The 19,142-nt window shown below is 38.1% G+C and overlaps 1 protein-coding gene across 8 annotated transcripts in view; it reads left to right on the top strand.

The window, feature by feature from the left end:
- ITSN1 (intersectin 1) overlaps positions 1-19,142 on the top strand; it is a 103,392-nt gene that overhangs the window by 12,071 nt on the left and 72,179 nt on the right. For 7 of the 8 annotated variants that reach the window (XR_006415902.1, XM_044442130.1, XM_044442129.1 and 4 more), the window contains exons 2-7: positions 4,583-4,642; positions 6,495-6,587; positions 10,616-10,679; positions 13,080-13,240; positions 14,443-14,622; positions 15,740-15,833. Coding sequence is in view for 7 of the 8 variants with exons in the window: in XM_044442130.1 (XP_044298065.1) it covers positions 4,615-4,642; positions 6,495-6,587; positions 10,616-10,679; positions 13,080-13,240; positions 14,443-14,622; positions 15,740-15,833 (620 nt within the window). In the remaining variant the exon portion in view is untranslated. The remainder of the gene's footprint in view (positions 1-4,582; positions 4,643-6,494; positions 6,588-10,615; positions 10,680-13,079; positions 13,241-14,442; positions 14,623-15,739; positions 15,834-19,142) is intronic. The other variant, XM_044442131.1, reaches the window with a different exon arrangement.

The following is a 19,142-nucleotide window of genomic DNA, read 5'->3' as shown; positions in this document are numbered from 1 at the left end:
GTAATCCACAGTCACTCGTCTATTTGAGAGAATCATTTCACGTGTGTGTCAATGTTGTCATCCGTGGACGGGTGTCTGGCTCCTTCTTGATGGCTAACATTTGTGCTACCTTCCTTGAACTTCTCTAGCCATTCATACACACTTCTTCGCAACAAACCACTTTCTCCATAATACTGCACACAAAGTCTTCGATAAAAAACAGCACCAGGTACACCCTTAGACCACAAAAAACAAATCAGCATGCTGATCTTCTTTTGTGCAAATCACAAGCAGGGCATCCTTTTTTGCTTGCACCACAGTTACGAATGAACTTATGTAACATGTCCACACCTGCGCAACAGTGCCTGGGGAGACAGTAGCCTTGAACAGAAAGTACTGATAAGACAGTGCAGCCAACAAAAGTTTTAATATATAAGTTTTACTATAACTGGAGTGTGGATAATTTTTGACTTTTTCAAAGTTGAAAAAAAAACTCAGTTTAGGAATGACAACCATATTAAATTTAAGAACCTTTAAGTAGTTTCAACCTGTTAACTGAAAAGTGACATTTTAACCATTTCTTTAGCTTTTGTTAATGTACATTTTTGGTTTTTTGTTCATTTTGAAGGGTTCCTGGTGGTAGTGTCAATCCCATGTTTATGCCTTAGAAACCAGACTAATTCTTCTATGTAGAGAGTCTATCTAGTAGCAACAGTTTAAAGTTCTATAGCTGGGGCATCATTCCCTAGTGATGAGGTCTCACTGAGAACTTTATTATAACTGTTGTAGTGAAGTCTGTAGACTGAAGCCTCAAAATTAAGGGCACAACCTGTCCTCTGACTTCATCTGGGAGACCACAGGACTTTTTTGGAGGCTCTAAAGGCTAAGCCCCTACCCTGCTGCCTTTCAGCCACCACAGAAACACCTGTCTTATCTGCCCTCTCCAAGGTTGCAGCTGGCCTTGGCCAGGAGAAGGTTTGCTAGCAAGTGGTGAAGGGAAGAGATGAGCCATGGAGTTCTGCCAGTTCCAGTCAGCACTCCAGTAATTTTTCCTTCCCCTTGCTGACCCCAAATCTGGATGGAGGAAAATAGTTGCCTAGCTAAAATGCAGGATAGGAGATACAGTGGCACAGATTGATTTCACCTGATCCCTAGCATTGGTTGCTTATGAACCTCACAGTTTGAGGCTTATGAGCATCTTCTTTAAGGGCTTAGGATTGTGCCCACAAACAAAGAAACAAAGGTGGGGTAACCTACATGCCATTTCATTGCATCTGGTAACAATGGCAGGATACCTACAGTGATTCTTCAATGTGCGGGCTTTACATTGACTGCTACAACATCTAAAAAGATCATGCCCAGAAACACAGGACTCTAGAGCAAAACTCAAGCCTGTAAGAATACCCATTTTCTTTCATTTTATTGTGTAGTGACTCCACTAACATGCTGGGAAAATGGGTATGACCAAGATTTTGTCTGTTTTTTCCAGGGCTTTTTCATCTCTTAACAACTAGAGCACATGTGGCTTCCATTTTGTGATCCCCAGTTTGATAAGCACTTACAGTTCCTTCAGACTGCCTAAGTGATGCTTTGGAGAGGCTATCTGTTGTTGCCAGGATATTTTGTTTGTTTTAAATGGACTCAGAATGCAAATATACATTTTATTTTATTTTTAAGTTTCTCCCTCTTCGCCCCTCCCTCTCTCCCTCGCTCCCTCCCTCTCATCTTTTCAAGTGCGCACCTTTTGGAAATTTAAAAATGAGCAACCTTACCTGAGCAATGTTTAGAAGGGTGCCTGGGACATTGACCCAGAGAGGCTGCAAATAGTATTTTCCCCCTTTGGTTTGGTTGGTTCGATATCTGTCAGAAAGTGAGCTGTCAAGCCATAGCAAAGGTACAAGTTAGTTATGCTTGTGAAAGGGGGTTTGTGTGATTTGTAGGAAGATACTCATCCTCTTTTTTTTTTAAAAAGATTCAGCTGTCCTGAGTATGATCTCATTTTTCCATGTATTCCTGAAGAACATGAAAATATGCTACCTGTCAAAACCACACAGGTTTATTTTAAAATTGGTTTCTTGTTTGGTTGAAATGTATATATCTGTATTTCCCATTGGAAAAGAAAATGATAAAAACTGCTTTATTAAAAACTCCTTTAAAGAGTTCCATTTAGACTTAGGACTTCAAATTACTCACACTTGTGTCCCCTTCCCCTGTGTAGGGAGTCAGTGATGATCAATCCCAAGTGCCTCTTTGGTCAGTGGAGATGCTGTCACTGGCTGCAGCACGGGACTCTGGAAAAAGCAAACCTGTAAATGAAAGCCAAGTTCACAATCAGAGCAATGAGGGGAAGATGGGACTACTGCAGAGTCTTGAGGGAACAGGCTAGAGGACTGAGTAGTGGGTGAAGTGGAAGAACAAGTTATGGTAAGCCTGATTGTCTTTTGGGCATACCATTGGTGGTTCTGCATAATTTATTTGCAGATTGGGTTGCTGTGCAAACTTAGCCAGCGGCTCTGGGCCTTTCTGGAGGGGTGTATGCAGGTGGAAGTGCTAGGAGGCTCATATTCTACTTCAGAGCCAGTAGCCTTTGGGATGGAGCAAAGTTCTTTCTTTCCCTCCTTGCTTTATAGCATCCACATGAAACCACTGGGAACAGTCATTCCTTTTTAAGGAACAACTTTCTTAGGTTAATAACTTGTCCTTTTGTGCTCTATAAAAGTGCTTTGGCTATTGGGCAGCATAAAAATAAAATAAAATACCATGCATACAAATGGTATGATATACCAACAATCTAATTAATAAGCTAACCACAAAAAGGAGAGTAGGAAAAGGATCTTTTTATTCTATGAAATTTTATTTCCTATCATCTAGTTTTATTTAAGAATACTATACATGTACAGATAATCTACACAATAAAATGATCACCGTTGGCCATTTGTATGATAATATAAGGAAGAGAAAATGCTGTATTTGATAATGTGTTCCTGTCAAGCTTTTATTTATTTTACTGTGTTTATTGTTTATTTTGATCCACTAAATAAAAATTCATTATACAAATAACAGATTGGAAATTAAAATCTCAGTGAAGCTAGTCTAGAAGTTAGAGTTAATTTCTACAAGTGAGACCAAACATTTCTTTCCATGTAAAAAAGCAAGAGTTTGATTTAGGTTTCTGTCCTGTATGTTTGCATTATAGCATACCAGTGATAAATTAATCTGTTTTTTAAGATAGATATGCACGCTAAAGATCTATAAATGGAAGAAATCATCTGTAACATTTTAAGTTTTCTGTTGGAATGGGATTTATCTTGTTACTCTGTTGTCTTAAGGGCAGGATCACAGAGTTCTTCGTGATGCAGAAGAGCATCTTCTGGTGATTGCTGTCCTTTTTTGCTGTCCTTTTGCTGGCTCTGCAGACTGTGATTCCAGTAGGGTCAACTTTTTGTTTCTGTGGGTTTTTTTTTTAAACTTGAAACAGGGATTATTAAAATAATTTCCTTTCTTGGCACTCCTGAGATTCTTCTGATTGTATTTAGGAAAAGTTGGAAGGGCTTCCTTGCTTAGAGTTAATTGGCTGTGCTGACAAATTAACCTGGACTACCCCTGTCCAATGTTTTCCTTCTGTTGTGGAAGATAAGGATCAATGATAGTGGACTTACTTGGTCTAGTCCAGTTGTTTGAAAAGTGTTTCACATTTTTAATCTACAGATCCATATAGCAAATTTTGGCTGCTATACAGTTCTGTTATTTTATGTCTAAACTTCTGATAAAAATAGGATATATTCTTTGTACATTTTTGACCCACCTTCTCAAAAGTTGTTGATTGTCTATTACTGTATTGTATGCCTAACAGCATTTTCACTAGCTTGCCTTACTTGAGTAAAAATTTTCTTTAAGTAATATGAGTCTTAAATGAAATACATTTGACTTGATAATGGGTGATGGCATCATTAAGCTGGTTATCTCTAGATGGAAAATGAATGTTCTTGCTTGGTGGCTGTGAAAGTTTAGGGATAAATAAAGAGATAACATCATTCTTTATATTGTAGTTGCTAAATATTGTAATCCCAGCAGAGTTTACTGAAAACTGGAACAGTGAAGTCAGGCTAGCAGCTCTCTACTATTGTAGATGATCACCACATAATTATTATAAAGGAAAAGCCAACATACAGTTATTGGATTTCATAATTGCTCAGTATGAATGAGTAAATTAATCCAGCATTTGGTATTAGAAGTGCAGGTACCTCCCTTTTTTAAGTTCTGGCAGTGAATAAATTCTTGAAAACATTGATTGCTCTGTATTTCCTGAATAATTTTTTTCTAATAGAATGCCACTGAATGTCTGCTTAACATACAAGTAGAAAGGGAACTTCCCTAGAAGTGCAAAAAAAGGTGAGACAACCCAAAGTAAAACGATGAGGTACTTAATGGCATTTGGGACATACTTTGTCTTTATTTAAATAACTTTGGCTTTTACGTAAAATGTTTTCACCAAAGTTTCCATTTTCTATATATCCATCTATAATATGAAAGTGGTAAAGTATTCCTCTGATAAATTGTTTTTGTAAATCCATTTGTTTCAATGTATCACTCTTTATTTCAGGTATCTTTTAGCAAGGTAAAGGTGATTGAACCATGGCTCAGTTTCCAACACCTTTTGGGGGTAAGAATTGAGGAACCTTCGTGATATTTCTTTTTAAGAATAAACTTAACTGATATTATTTTTGACTGCACAAGCAAAAGCCAGTGATATTTGCATAGCCAAAAATATGACACATCATCTTCATGCTCAATTACAGCAAGATTCTTGGGTCTTTGTAAGAAGGAGTAGAGATAAAGGAAAGGAAATAAGACCTGGGTCTTGTATGTGTCCTTCAGTCTGACAAAGTTGCATCTTATATTATGAGTGGGATGGTTATTTTTATTTAATTTTTATTTAAAATATTTCTAGGCTGCTTTTCAGGTTATGCCAAAAGTGAGTGGATACATACCTGTCAGTATAGCATTTCCACCTTCACCAGGAATCCACTCATCTTGGCTGTATTTGGCAGTTAGTCATGGTTTCTGTTAGCCAGGTGAGGGTTAGCTTTATTGCTGTTTATTTCTGGTCTCTGTGCATCACACACACAGGGATTCTGCATCTCCTTGGGGTTTGCTGTTGGGAAGAAATGCCTGGCTAAATTTGTTCTGGTAGGAGCCTTCCCCATCCCTCCCACCATTTTCCCTAATTCTTTTCTGACTGCCATTTTGAGTGTCTCAGGTCTTTCCCAGTGCTTTGTCTTATTACTTTCTAGAATCTTCTCTCTTCTCCACTCATTCTTTTCACTTCTTTCTTTCTCATATTAGAACCCAGCTTTTTTCCCTACTCTTACTTAAAATAAAAAATAAAATTCTTCTATCATCCTCTCCTTTTCAGATTTTTTTTTCCCTCTTAACTATATAGCTCTGCCCTTCACTCCCATGTCACTCAAGATGGTCTTTAGGAAATGTGTGTGGACACTCTGTGCCTATTTTTGTCTTGGCGAAGACCACTGTGCATCCCTGTGCTTCTTGCTCCACAGACCCAAAGTATCTCTTCTGTGCTTGTTACTGATTGAGGGAATTGTATAGGGAAGGTCACAACTCCTTTGCACCCATGATCATGAAGCTTGATACTGCATGATACTATTGTGAGAAAGTCCTTTCTGTCATCTTGTGGTGCCAGTGGCTTTTGAAAATGTCTGCGGTGGGATATACTCCAGTCTTTCACTGTTTGGTCACCAGGGTTCCGAAATCCCTATTAATGTAATACCATTATGAGGTTAAGAGATTACAAAATGTGCAGTTTCAAGATCTCTACATCTCTTAATCAGGCAGGATATTATAAAAATGCAGGTTTGGCAGAAGGAAGAGAAGGATAACCTCCCACACTGAAGGGGGACCTGTTTAAAGCCCCAAGATAAAGTGGAAACTCAAAGCAGACTCTATAGGCTATGGTTACAGGGTTGGACCTAGAGCTGCCTCCGGAGACAAAAGAAAAAAAAATGCTGCATCTTCCACTTTGGAAATAAAAATCAGTTATGTTTCCATCCTGGGCAAAGTATGCAGACCCTTTTTACCAGTGTTTCACAGAGCAAGTAGGCAGTCTTTCTATTAACCAAGTTTACAGATCATTTTATATGTTGAGTTAGATTAATAAAAAGTTAGTTGAAGCTGGTATATACTTACCACTGGAGATTTGATAACCCCATTTGTAGACTCCAGATCTTCAGCTGCAAGGTGTTACTTGCAACCTGAGTCATCAACTTGCTGTATGGACAGATCAGCAGTGAACAATGCTGTTATCTATAACAACTAAAGAGCTCCCTTTCTGCAACATTTCATGAAGTTCTAGGAATTGCTTAGTTAGCTTGTGAGTAAGAATTTCTTAATGAGTCTAGCATTGTTTAGATTCTACAGACATGTTGATAAAATTGATTCTCTGTTTATGATGTCTGTTTTTCTTGATTATATCTGCGTTTCTCTTTGTGAATTAGGCAACCTGGACATATGGGCCATAACTGTGGAAGAGAGAGCTAAACACGATCAGCAGTTTCACAGTTTGAAGCCAATATCTGGATTTATCACTGGTAATGCTATAGTCATCATAAATGATTCCTATTGTAATGATCCACACTAACTTGTAATTTGCTTTTCCCTTGAGTAGTAGCAGTCACCCAAGGTCAGGCATGTTAAAAGACAAGCTAGTAGTAATTTTTTCCACCAAATTGAGAACTATCATTAAAACATGCACTTTAGCATTTTATGTCCAAAATTATTTATGTCTGGTCAAACTGCCATCTATATCAGCATGCAAACTTTTATTTGTCCGTACCTTTGCTCTTAGAAGAGCAGTGTATGTGCAGTGTTCAAACTTTGGCAGTGGAAAACAGAAAACAAAACCTGTGAGCTCTCTTTCTGTTTTGGTGGACCCATATAGTTTTGATACTGTTGACCGTAGTATCCTTGTAGACTTTTTTCCATCTTGTTCCTTTGGTGTGGCTAGCTCTAGAAAATAGCATTGGGCGACTGTGCCTCAGCCCTGTGGCAGCAGAATTGTAGATTGTTTTGTCCCTGATGCTGTTTAATAACTATATGATGTCATTGCATGCAGTTACCAGGAGATTTGGGGCTTTATTTCTGTATGATAGCTGAATCTGGAGAGGCTGTGCATGTACTGAGATAGTGTCTGGATGCAGTTATACCTTTCAGGCTAATGAGGGTTAATAAGCTGAAGATGAATCCTCATGTTATAGATTCTATAGACTGGCAGTTCCCATGGGTGGAAATTGGACTGTTTGTGTGCTCTGGACAGGGCTGCAGTGCCTCCAAAGGAGCAGATAGGTGGGCTGGAGATGATTATTTATTTATTTAAAACATTTCTATGCCGCCCCCATCGCAACAAAGCCTCGGGCCGGCTCACAACAAAAACATACAAAATTATGGAAAAACAAAGTTATACACTAAAAATATTAGGAGTCTATCTTTGTCATTAGAGGCTCAAGAGACCTTGGTGACCCAGAGTGACAACTACATCCATTCCTGGATAGAACTAACTTAGCCATGGTGATTCATGTGCTGGAAACCTTACAAATCCATGCACTATAATATGCTTTATGTAAGAATGCTGCAGCTCTTGCATAATGCAGGGACTAGGGTGTTCAGTTGGACACCCAGCTATAAGACCTGCACTAAAAGAACTACACTGGCTGCCTATCAGCTACCAAGCCATATTCAGGGTTATTGCCCTACAAAGCCCTAAATAACTTATGGGAAGGAGAAGATTGCTTTCCCATACACACCCATCCACTCCTGACTGACCATTAAGTTTTTGAAGGATGCCTTGAGGGCCATTCTAGGCTTATCAAAGTGTTGCCATGTAATACTTCAGTGGCAGGCCTTCTCAGTGGTGGTACCCACAGTGTGGAAAAAAAAACTCCTTTGTGTTCTTCAGGAGCCAGAAAATCTAGTATGCTTCAAATATCTCTTGAAAATGCACCTACTCACTCAGGTTTACCCCGGCCCATAATTACTCCATACTGTTTTATTTTATTGTCCTTGTACTGCTCTGCATAAATACTATTGTTGTAATTGCCTTGTTTTTTAAATCATATTTTAAATGTGAGTGCAATTATGCCAATATTTATATGGAAACTGCTAAAGAGATTTTTAAATATTTAGTGATTTATAAATAGTACAGATAAAAAAAATAAAGTACAACAAATACTCCTGGTATGTCAGTAACAAATACTATTTTCTATCCAATTATGTATGTCCCAAATAACAATTGAATACCAAAATCATAAATCTTCTGTATTCAACAACATATTTTTGCATTAATTTTTGAGGCAAAGTCTCCATAAGGCATTTTCTAAGAAAACAATGTAGTAGAAAATAGCAGTTCTCATGGCTTATTTTTTATTACATGTCAGGGTGGCATGAGGTTATCACATGGCCCTCTACAGTACAGAATGAAAACATATGAACTGATCTTTACTAATTAGAAAATGATACTTCGCTTGAACACTTAATGGCCCAGTTCATGCCATTACTGCAGCTTAAACGGGACACAGTTGCTTCTTTAAGTTATGGTACATGCTGGGCACTATTTGCTTAACTACATGTCCATCATCCAAACCCAGTTTGTATGACTTGTTTGAGGGGGAAATAACTCCCAAATAGCCAACAATAGGCCAAGTTGGTTTGGTTCTCCTCAAACAAGCCATGCTGTCCAGGTTCAGACAATTCAAGAAGCTACACACAGGTGGGTGTTTAAGCAAATAGCATGTAGGATTGTTTAAGCTGTGGCAAACGTGAAAATCAGATAGGTTTGTTCCTAGAAGGAATATTAAAGTGGGGGAGGGTTCAGTCAGGCTCTCAGGGAGACTGTAGAGAAGGGGATGTATCCGTCAAATACTCATAGTCATATGAAGTGAATAGACCTAAAGCATTGCCTCATGAAAATGAAAATAGTGTTGAATTTGTATACTGGTCTTAATGGGAAATCATAATACATATCTTGAATAAAAATGCTTCCTGTGGAGAAAGTGTGTGCTTGCTTGCTTCCACCAGGCTCAGAAATTTAATAAAGGAAGAGCTGTTCAAATGAACTAGACAGCAGGAACCATATGTTTCCCTTTCTTTTATCTAAACTGATAGTAATGCAGTGTGAATTTCCTATTAACTAAAGTGCAGACGTATCAGTTTGTACAATATTCAACCTTGTGGGGAAGTTAGGGGGGCTATGGGGTGTAGGAGGGAAAGAGAAAGATAGCCTGAATGTGTTGCCTTCTATTGTAGAACAATTGGACACAACCCAATATCTTGGCAATGGTCATTATAATAGTCATTGATGGTATGTAGTCTTTTATTATGGCCATTCTGAAATATGGGGTATTTTAGTGTAAGAGGCCAAGATATGAACTTAGAAGTCCCCTGTTTGAATCTCACCTATGTATTTATTTACATTTTCATCCTGTTTTTCGAACAATTGTTTCCCAAAGCAGTTTATGTAAATAAAAATGAGATAAAGGCTCTTCCCTCAGGCTTCCAAACTAAACAAGAAAGCAAGGAAGGGAAGGGAAGGGAAGGGAAGGGAAGGGCAGTAAAGGGCAAATGTAAAAGAGGAAGATCAGTTTAACAATTCCAGAATGGAATAGAGAGTTGTAAACAGGCATTTATAGTCTGTTAAGACCAATCTGATCATATCATACTTGTGGTCTTTTTTGGATAGAGATGCTGCAACTGAGCCATTTGCTCTGTCAACCCTAGTAGATGACAGAGGCCAGACTGATTAGAAATTCCTCACTTCTGGAGTCCTAGTGATCCAAATATTCCTTTTGCCACAATGTGGATGAAGCAGACTTCTTGCAGCTGCATTTTTATGGTTTCCGGATGGGGCCTGACTGGTTTGAATGGCAGGGTGTCTAAGTATCCAAGTATCCTCCCTTATTTTCCATATCAGAATAGCAAGTTGGATCTTTCAACAGCCTTGTGTTGTTTGAAACATTTTTGTTCAGGATTCCAGGCACTACAGTATTTATTCTATCTGGACTTTGTATGGAGGCTATTCCAAATTCAAATTCAGCATTAAAATATATTTGATATATATTGGCAACTCTCACATCCATGCAGAATTTTAACCAGAAAATTACATATCCAGACAATGACTGAGTTTTACCTACCTTACTTTTTTTTTTGCCGTTCTTCCCAACTCTAGACACTACCCCCCCCACACACACGCGCATTCCTAGTTATAGTTTTTTCTTACCAACTATGTCACTCCATTACTCATCCTACCCAATTGTTAGTTTTCTCTCTCTCTGCCTGTCAATTTTCTATGCAGTTGTGTTTCCCTATCCCTTTAGAATATTTTGCGTAAGAATTTTCATATCCCTCCCAGGGTTATCCCATCTTGTCTAATGTCTCCCTCTTATGTGTGGGTGGAGCAGTTTTGGCTACATAAGCATGAGAAACCCTGGATGAGGAATGATGTATGATGATTGTATAGATTATTGATAGCACTTTGAACATTTCAGAAATACAGCTTAAATGCTTAATATTGCTAGCTTTTCTTACATATTTTATAACATTCCATTTGAATTACTTTCCTTGACAGGTGATCAAGCCAGAAACTTTTTTTTCCAATCTGGTTTACCTCAACCAGTTTTAGCACAGATATGGTAAGTTTTGCCATTGTAGAAGTTGTAGAGCGCAAATATGCTGATATTTTGCTTTTAAATCTTCCCCGTTAAATTTAAGATAAATATTTTGTATGAGAACATTTTATAAAATTACTACCTTAGTAATACTATCCTTGTGAAATCTGTCTTTTCTCAGTCCCATAGATTAAGATTCTTCATTGCTGTTAAAATTTTAACACAGCACATGAGAAACAATATTTGGCTATCTTTCTGTATCTTAAATTAGCCACCTGAGTTATTTACAGACTAAGCATCAGTATGAAAATCCATATTTGATTCTGCAGGAAGAATAAAAATAAATGATGGATTAAGTGTTTTTCATTCTCTAGCTAAAAGAAACTAGGCATCAATCAAATCAATCAATCAAAATCATAGGTTCTGAATTATGAACAAATAATGGATTTCAGAATTTTTGTGTAGTTGCTTATGAAAAAGTTCTGACTTGTTCAATAGATAACTGAATGGCACAGTCAGCTGCACAATCCTATGCATGTCTATTCAGAAGTAAGTACCATTCAATTGCCTAAGGCTTACTCTGAGGAAAGTGGTTATAGAATAGCAGCTTAAGAACCCTTTGTTATGTCACAAGGCTTCCGTTTGCAGTGTCTTTGATTAAAATCTGTTGATAGCCATGCAATTATTTGAAAATGCATGAAAATACATTCTAAATGTTTTCTTGGAATTCCTGCAAACATTTAGAAAGTATGTTGGTGTTCATAAGTTCCTGAGAAATTTGTAGTTCTTTGCCGTGGTGTCTGTGCATCACACATATGGGTGCTGTCCCTATGTGGTGCCATTTTTGGGAATATTCCTCTAGCTAAGCCTAGAACTGTTGGTAGGAGGCCTGCCTCCCTTTCCCATTGTATAAATAGGAGGGCTCGTGCCATTTTCTCAGTTTGCTCTCGACTGCCTTGGGATCTCTAGCTATATGATTCCTCAGCCTTTCCTCAAATCTTTAGCTGCTATACTTTTTCATGACCCATTTATTTAGACCACAGTGATATGGTCATGAACCAACCTTGTAAAAAGGTTAGGAGGCAAGGTACAAACAGGCTAACAGTAATATGCAGGAGCTGAACCGGGAAGTTTTTCTCTGGACCTGCTCACTTACTACATCCTTGAGACACATCTCAAGCTTGTATGTATGTTAGTCATGGTCATGCCCATCATCTTGACCAGAAAAAAGGTAATGAGTATGAATCTGGCTTTGTTATCTCCGTGAGAAAATTATGTCCTTAGAAAGAATGAAGTTTTGGGGTGTTGAGGTTATTTGGTGAGCTTCAAGGTCATATATATTTAAGATGTACATAATAAAGATGAACCAAGTGATTGCAAATGCTTCTTAAATATGCAGAGAACTGGTGTGACAGCCTCTTCAACTGACAGGTAGACCAAGGGAGGAGGGAGAATTATGAGACCTAAGAAAGCAGCTTGAGACATGGAGCTTTAGGAACAGAATTACATCTGTCTAAGAATATCATATGAAAATATAAAGCTGAGCCAAAACATTTATCTGCATTGTAATCTAGTGTTAACTTTGTTGGTAGTTTGCTGCTTTAAGGGAAATGCAGAAGGGTGCCATGAGTTTATGGACTGTAAAGGAATCTGAAGGAAGCAAGAAATAATGGAGGCAAATTTAAAATGCATTTTGTTTGTTTATTCATTAAATATTTTTAAAAAGCCATTCATTAGCATAATGCTCTCTTGTATACAGACTTAGCTCAGCTGGAGTTGTGTGGGCAGTTAGTCATTTCCGTGTGTGTATATGAGAGGGTGGATGGGTGCATTTGTAAAATATGAATGAATAGGAATAAACCAGGCAGAGTGGGTTGTTTGTGATCAAGTGAAATGGCTTGCAGAATTAGCTTTGTCAATAATATTAATGCAAAGATAATAGGCTAGCTATTTTGCTTGCACTTGATGACCCTTGATTTGCCCTCTACAAATCTGTATCTAGGATGACTAAATGTTTGAATAGGGGCCATGACTCATCAGCCTTCCCTGCCCTGTCCCCCTCAGAAGTCTTAGACTACAAAGATTCCTGGTAATTGGCCATGCTGGCTGAGACAGATGGGAGTTGAAGTCCAGAATATCTATGGGATACAAGGATTGGAAAAGGGTGGAATACATGCTTTAAATCCAGAAAGGTGTAGGATCACTAGTTAAAGGTCTCTTGGGTACCAGAATTGGAGAGGGGAAAACTGCCTCAGACACTGGAAGCTGCCATTGGTATTGTTGAACTAAGGACCGATGATCAGACTTAGTATAAGAAAGCTTCATATTCTGATCAGATGATGGTGGAATTGCTATTTTATTCTGTCTGCTTCGGGAAGAGTTTAAGCTAGCTGTAGCTTTTTAAATGTCCCTTGGTTTTTGTAGGGCTCTGGCAGATATGAACAATGATGGCAGAATGGACCAGCTGGAGTTTTCTATAGCTATGAAACTTATAAAACTAAAGCTACAAGGTTATCAGCTCCCTTCTGCATTGCCTCCTATTATGAAACAGCCTCCCATTGCCATTTCTAGTGCACCAGGATTTGGTAAGATCAAATTTGTGGCCTATTTCAGTATTTCTCAGGAACATTCTAGTTTTCATGCCAAGTTATCCCATTTAGAACCCACTCCAGTGAAATTGTAACTATGGTTATCTGTACTATTGCTCTTTGTCTTTCTGTCCTCCCACCATGACGTTATGTTACAGTCTGCTCTCACAGTCATAGTAACAGTCATATACTCAAGAATATACTCAAAACGTAATCTTAATCCAATGTTCTGCGTCTTTCTTTCCCGTATATATTCTTTTTTTCTAGTACTTCTGACTAAGCAGGAGAAAGGGAAGTTCACAAGCCTGAAGCTTGTTGCAGCTTGTGCACATGAAACCATGCCTTTCTACTGCCTCTGTTTACACAGATCAAGTAATTTTTGATCTCTGCCATTTTTGCTATATTTAACAGAACTAAAAAGGGTTTTTAAATATACAGTTTTATATACCAATCTGTAGCATATTAATGATTCTAATATGGTATAGATTTGTTTTTTGATAACTGTTATTTGGTTTTAGCAGAACTTTCAGGATGTTCTTCCCCCATGTCACTTTAATTTTTGTATTATGCTTTCCACATGTTACTAAATGTTGGAGGTTCCCAGTCTCTGATTTAAGAGTATGTATTCTCAGCCTAACACAAAGTAAAATCATTTTTAAAGCATATCCTGGTATATCATTTGTCAGCAGTGCATTTTGTTGATGAAAATTTTTCATTAAAGACTTGTCTCCTTTTCCCTGATAATTGGTGGCTCTTCTATGGTTGTTGTTGTATTGGTCCATCTTCCATTTTCATCTTCATGTCAGTTTTGGATTTTTTGTTCTGGTTTGGATGGAATGCCAAATTCTTTCTTAGTCTTCTGTGCACAAAGCTCAGGCTTGTGTTCATCCCTCTTTACAAGGCAAAAATTAGAAGCTTCTATAGCTTTTCTATAGCATTTAGAGGCAAACTGTAGGTAATATTGACTATTGTTTACCAACTGTGGTTTATGAGTTTGGCTTGTTTCTATAAATCATAGTTAAGATTATGTAGTTTATCCAGGTGTGAATGTTACAAGCTGGTCTTACTTAAAACAGAATGAAAGCTTCTGATCTCTTCATTGTGGGCATGCTGAAGGGATAGTAGGGACGTGATTATCCCAGAGCATGTAGTCATACAAGGCTTCAATTTGTAAATAATACAAATTTATCTCTTTGTAGGTATGGGTGGTATTCCCAGTATACCACCTCTTACAGCTGTTGCTCCAGTGCCAATGGCATCCATTCCAATAGTGGGAATGTCTCCACCTTTAGTATCTTCTGTTCCTACAGCAGCTGTGCCTCCTCTCGCTAATGGTGCACCAGCCGTTATCCAACCTCTACCTGCTTTTAGTCATCCTGGTATGCTAAATTACCAATACTAACTTGACAAATTGATTAGTACCTATCCATATACTTATAAAAATGTTGACTATACTATGAAAGCAGCATTTTAATATTGAAGAGATAAATATTTTTGCCTTTAAAATAGAGAAAACTTACTTATTTGTTGAATCAATTAAATTTTCCCCTGGGCATTAAACCTGAACAATATGGCTCGTTTTCCTGATACTAATAACAAAAATTTGAACCTTTATAAATTGTGTGTAAAAACAAAGAAAACATAGTCAGAAACTCTTGAGTACAATAATTGTTTAAATGTGAATATTTAAAGATTTGTGTTAGTTTAATAAACACACAAGTTTAGTTCATGTATCTTTGCAGGTTACGTAATTTATAATACTACAGAATCTGGGACCGAATGTTTATGAAAGAATATATATGTATGTTAAAGGTTTTCCATTTGTGTAAGTTGTGTTTTGCTCAGTTTCTTCTTGCACTGCCACACCTTGTCACATATCCCAGGACTTTCCTGATGGTTCCTTAATATTTGAGAGTCTTCGCTAAATAAATAAATCCTTTCATCATTTTGAAATCTCAATTTCCAAATACTTGTTATTTTTAGAGATATGCTTTAACAAAATAAACATATTTTATATCTGGAATAAATGTTCTTGATCCATAATACCTTATCTATAACAGCTCATGACTATGTCTTATTTTTACATGAGTTCATATGATACTTTTCAAAATAGAGGAATGTACTAATATTTTAGTATACCAGTTTTAGGTGACTGCTTAACTTAGAAGTTCAAAATAAAAAAGTATCTTTTGCGGTATTTTTTTCTTAATAGGCGTTGTTCGTACCTAACCTTTTAAAATTTGTTTTTCTCTGGTTCTTCTTTTTATTTCCTAGTTCTCTTGCAGATTTATTTATTTTTGTAGCTCATTTGGTACGATGTTTCCTGTAAGCAACCTCAGGGCCATTTTATGACAAAATATGTCATATTAACCAGAAAATAATTGTAGAAGTAATTGCTAGTATTTGGGTAATTACAATCCAAAATATATAATTAACTGACTGGGTGTATTTAGTATATAATTTTATTGACCTTAACATGTAAGTGTTACATTTCAGCTACATTGCCAAAGAGTTCTTCCTTCAGTAGATCTGGTGCAGGGTCCCAATTAAATGCAAAACTGCAAAAGGCACAATCATTTGATGTGGCTGGGTAAGTATGGCCGTTCTTCTTTATGCACTTTGGCAGCCTTGTCAAGGATGGCAGTCTTGCAGCAATTTGGGTACAAATGTTCCCTTTCAGTTAAAGGAGGTGGCTTGTAAATAAGTGGTTTCAGGGATTTGACCTTGGAATATAATAGTGCAATTCAAAGTATGAAGTCTGGGACTAAAGAATGTATTTTTGTTGAAAAGCATGTTTGTATCCAAGCTCAATCATATATAGTCTGATAGACTTCATGCTCTTGTGTTGTGGAAAGATACATTTTCAGTACAAGTGATAAAATGTGGGTGTTGTCTAGAAAACTAATTGGTGGGGATTTGGTTTCTACATATTTTAGCAGAGTATAATTTATGTTACTATTTCTTCTAGACAGTGTTTTTATTTTGTCATTTTAGCAGTATTTAATGTCTTTTGCCAAGTCCACACAAGGAGACTTAAATGAGTTCCTCTTCATGGTCTCTGTGCATCACACATATGGGCACTGTGCCTGTGTGGAGCAGTTACTGGGAAAATTCAATACTAAGAGGTTTTTGACAGGAACCCCACCCCAGCATCCATTTAGAAGGGAGGGGCACCCACTGTTTTTCTCAGCTTTTCTTCAACTGCCTTGGTGCCTCTGGAAGTTCTCTCCTGTTCATTCTCCTCAGAATGTTTCTTCTACTTTTTCAAATTTATCCTTCATAATCCTGTCTTTCTTTTACTTCCCTTTTTTTGGACCCCTCATGATTTTTCTCTCCTAACTGTTCTACTTTCCTTCAAAACAAAAAGCACCCCATCCCATTTCTTTCCATGCCTATCTCCATCTTCAAGTTGTTTCTCTCCTTTCTTCTATACTTGCTTTTCTGACTTTTCCTGCTACCATTAAAAGCACATTTCTGTAAATGCCTCCATTGCAACACCAGGCTGCCCTCAACTGACAGGCATTCTTTGTGCCTGGGTGAGGGGCATGTTGTGTGTCAGTGTCCACCTTGCCAGGCATTCTCTAAGCAGGAGCATAAACAAAGGCCCATCATCTCCACACAGAATTGTGGAATAAAACCCTTTGCACAGTTGCAGTCTCATGCTTGCCTGAGATTTTTTTCCCAACTGTTTCCCTAGTCTGGGCAAGATGGTGAAGCTTAAAAAAATCCAAGAAGCTGGCTAAACGGGCAAAAGATGTACAGTCCAAAGATCCTGCAGCACCAAAGTCCAAGTGGCCACATCCTGAATCATCCATCATGGTGCTGTCCACTGGTACTTCTGCTGAGACCAGGGCCAGTACTGAGATGAGAATCTGTCTTAGTGTTGGTGTCAGAGGGTGAAATCAGAGACACACTACTGGCTATACCATTTCCACCTCAAGCAGAACCAAAACTGGCAGGTGTTTGGTACCAAAGACCACTGTCCAATCTCAGACTGAGAAAAGTGGTTGGTTTTGCTGGTACACCAATCATTTATTTATTTTATTAAAAAAATTCTATGCCCTCTTATATTTTTCAAAAAATCTCAAGACATTGTACAAAAGAATTAAAAACATTAGACTTAGACAACAATGCTTGATTTAAAATACAATAGAATATATGTATTGAAACTAAAATTTAAAAAACTGGGTAAATAAAAATGTTTTGTCCTGGCTCCAAAAAGAGTAAAGAGTCAACACCAGGAGCATATTCCACAATTGGGGGTGCTACTGCTGAGAAGGCCCTTCTCCTAGTAACAGTCCTCCTCACCTCTTTCAAGGAGGGCTCTTGGAGGAGGACCTCTGCCAATGATCTTACAGTCCAGACTGGAATATATGGAAGGAGGCGTTCCATTAGATATCCTGGCCCTAAAGCATTTATGACTTTATATGTCATTGTGAACACCTTAAATCAAGCCCAGACTTCATTTGGTAGCCAGCGGAGATGGTATAGGACCAGCCTTATAAGATCACATCTGCCGTTCCCAGTCAATAGCCTGGCCTGTTCTGTATCAATTGAAGTATCTGGTCCATCTTCAAGGGTTGCCCCATACAGAGTGTGTTATGGTAGTCTAAATGGGGGGTACCAGTGAATGGGTTACCATTGCCAGGTGGTTGAATCAGCTCAAGGAAGATTGCATTGCCAGCATTCCACTCCATCTAGTAACAAGGGATGTCATTTAGATACTCCTGGGAGACACATCTATGCTTCAGTGACCCTGGGATGGAAAATGCCTAATTACCAGGATACTATGGCTAGGTACCAGCTTTTCTTGTGGAAGAAGGGCTCTCTATGTAACGACCTACCTGAAGAGCAAAAGGACCTTGCCAGGGTATTCCAGGAGGAGGAAGTATGCCTCTCAAGCATATGAATAAATGCGTTCTCTGTTCCCTGTGCCCTGTGCCCTGTGCAACTCCAGAAACCACTGCCTTCCATAGGAGGAAAGACAATGCCTTCCAGTACCTCCAAGGCCAAAGGCAGACTGACAAGGGCAGGAGGTGATCACTCTCTACAGGTGTCAGCCCCTTGCCTCCCTTTATATCACCTCCTTTTGGTTTTGATTTTTGGGAGTGTCTTTCATCTGAAGAGGTTACAAGATTGAGTTTTACACCCTTGAGTTTCATACCTACTGCTCCAGTGCTGATGGAGAAAATTCACTCACTCATATCAAAGAGGGTGATTGAGCAGATCCACCTACTCACCATGGGTTTTTCTCACATTTTTTCATGGTACTGAAATGGGATGGAGGGCTCTTCCCAATCCTGAACTAGAGACATCTTAACTTGTTTATTTCTCCCAAGAAGTTGGTTACTTTACAGGGCTTCTACCCCTCCTCCAACAGGAATATTGATTCACATCCATTGACCTCAAGGATGTTGATTTCCACATTTCTGTAGCACTTTTTCATAGGCATTTCCTTTGCTTTCAAGTTGGGAGAGAGATGCTCCAGTTATCTGGTCTACCCTTTGGATTTTCAAATTCCCCCCAGGGGTTTTATAAAGCATATGACTGTTACAAAGTATATGGCTATTTTTATGAAGTGGTGTGTGCTCATGTTTGCCAACAAGGTATCCAGGTATATCCATACCTTGACAATTGGTTGTTAGTGGCTCCAACAAGATTGGAACTTTTTGCAGCAATTTACACCATGTGCAATTTGCTGGATAGACTGGTTCTTTATATGAACTCAGAAAAATCTGTTGTTTCCCTTTCCCAGTCTATCTTGTTCATTGGAGCACCAAATTCCACCAAAGCAGGTGAAGAAGGGAAACAACCCAAGTAATGAAAAAACAAATTCCAGTTGCTTTGTTTAATTGTCAAGTGGCTCTTGGGTAGGGCAATAAACATAAGATTTACAAGT

The sequence above is a fragment of the Varanus komodoensis genome, unplaced genomic scaffold (genome assembly GCF_004798865.1).
Source record: "Varanus komodoensis strain SLA01 unplaced genomic scaffold, ASM479886v1 scaffold4, whole genome shotgun sequence".
In the NCBI taxonomy this organism is placed as follows: Eukaryota; Metazoa; Chordata; class Lepidosauria; order Squamata; family Varanidae; genus Varanus; species Varanus komodoensis.
This window is presented reverse-complemented; position numbering and strand designations above follow the sequence as displayed.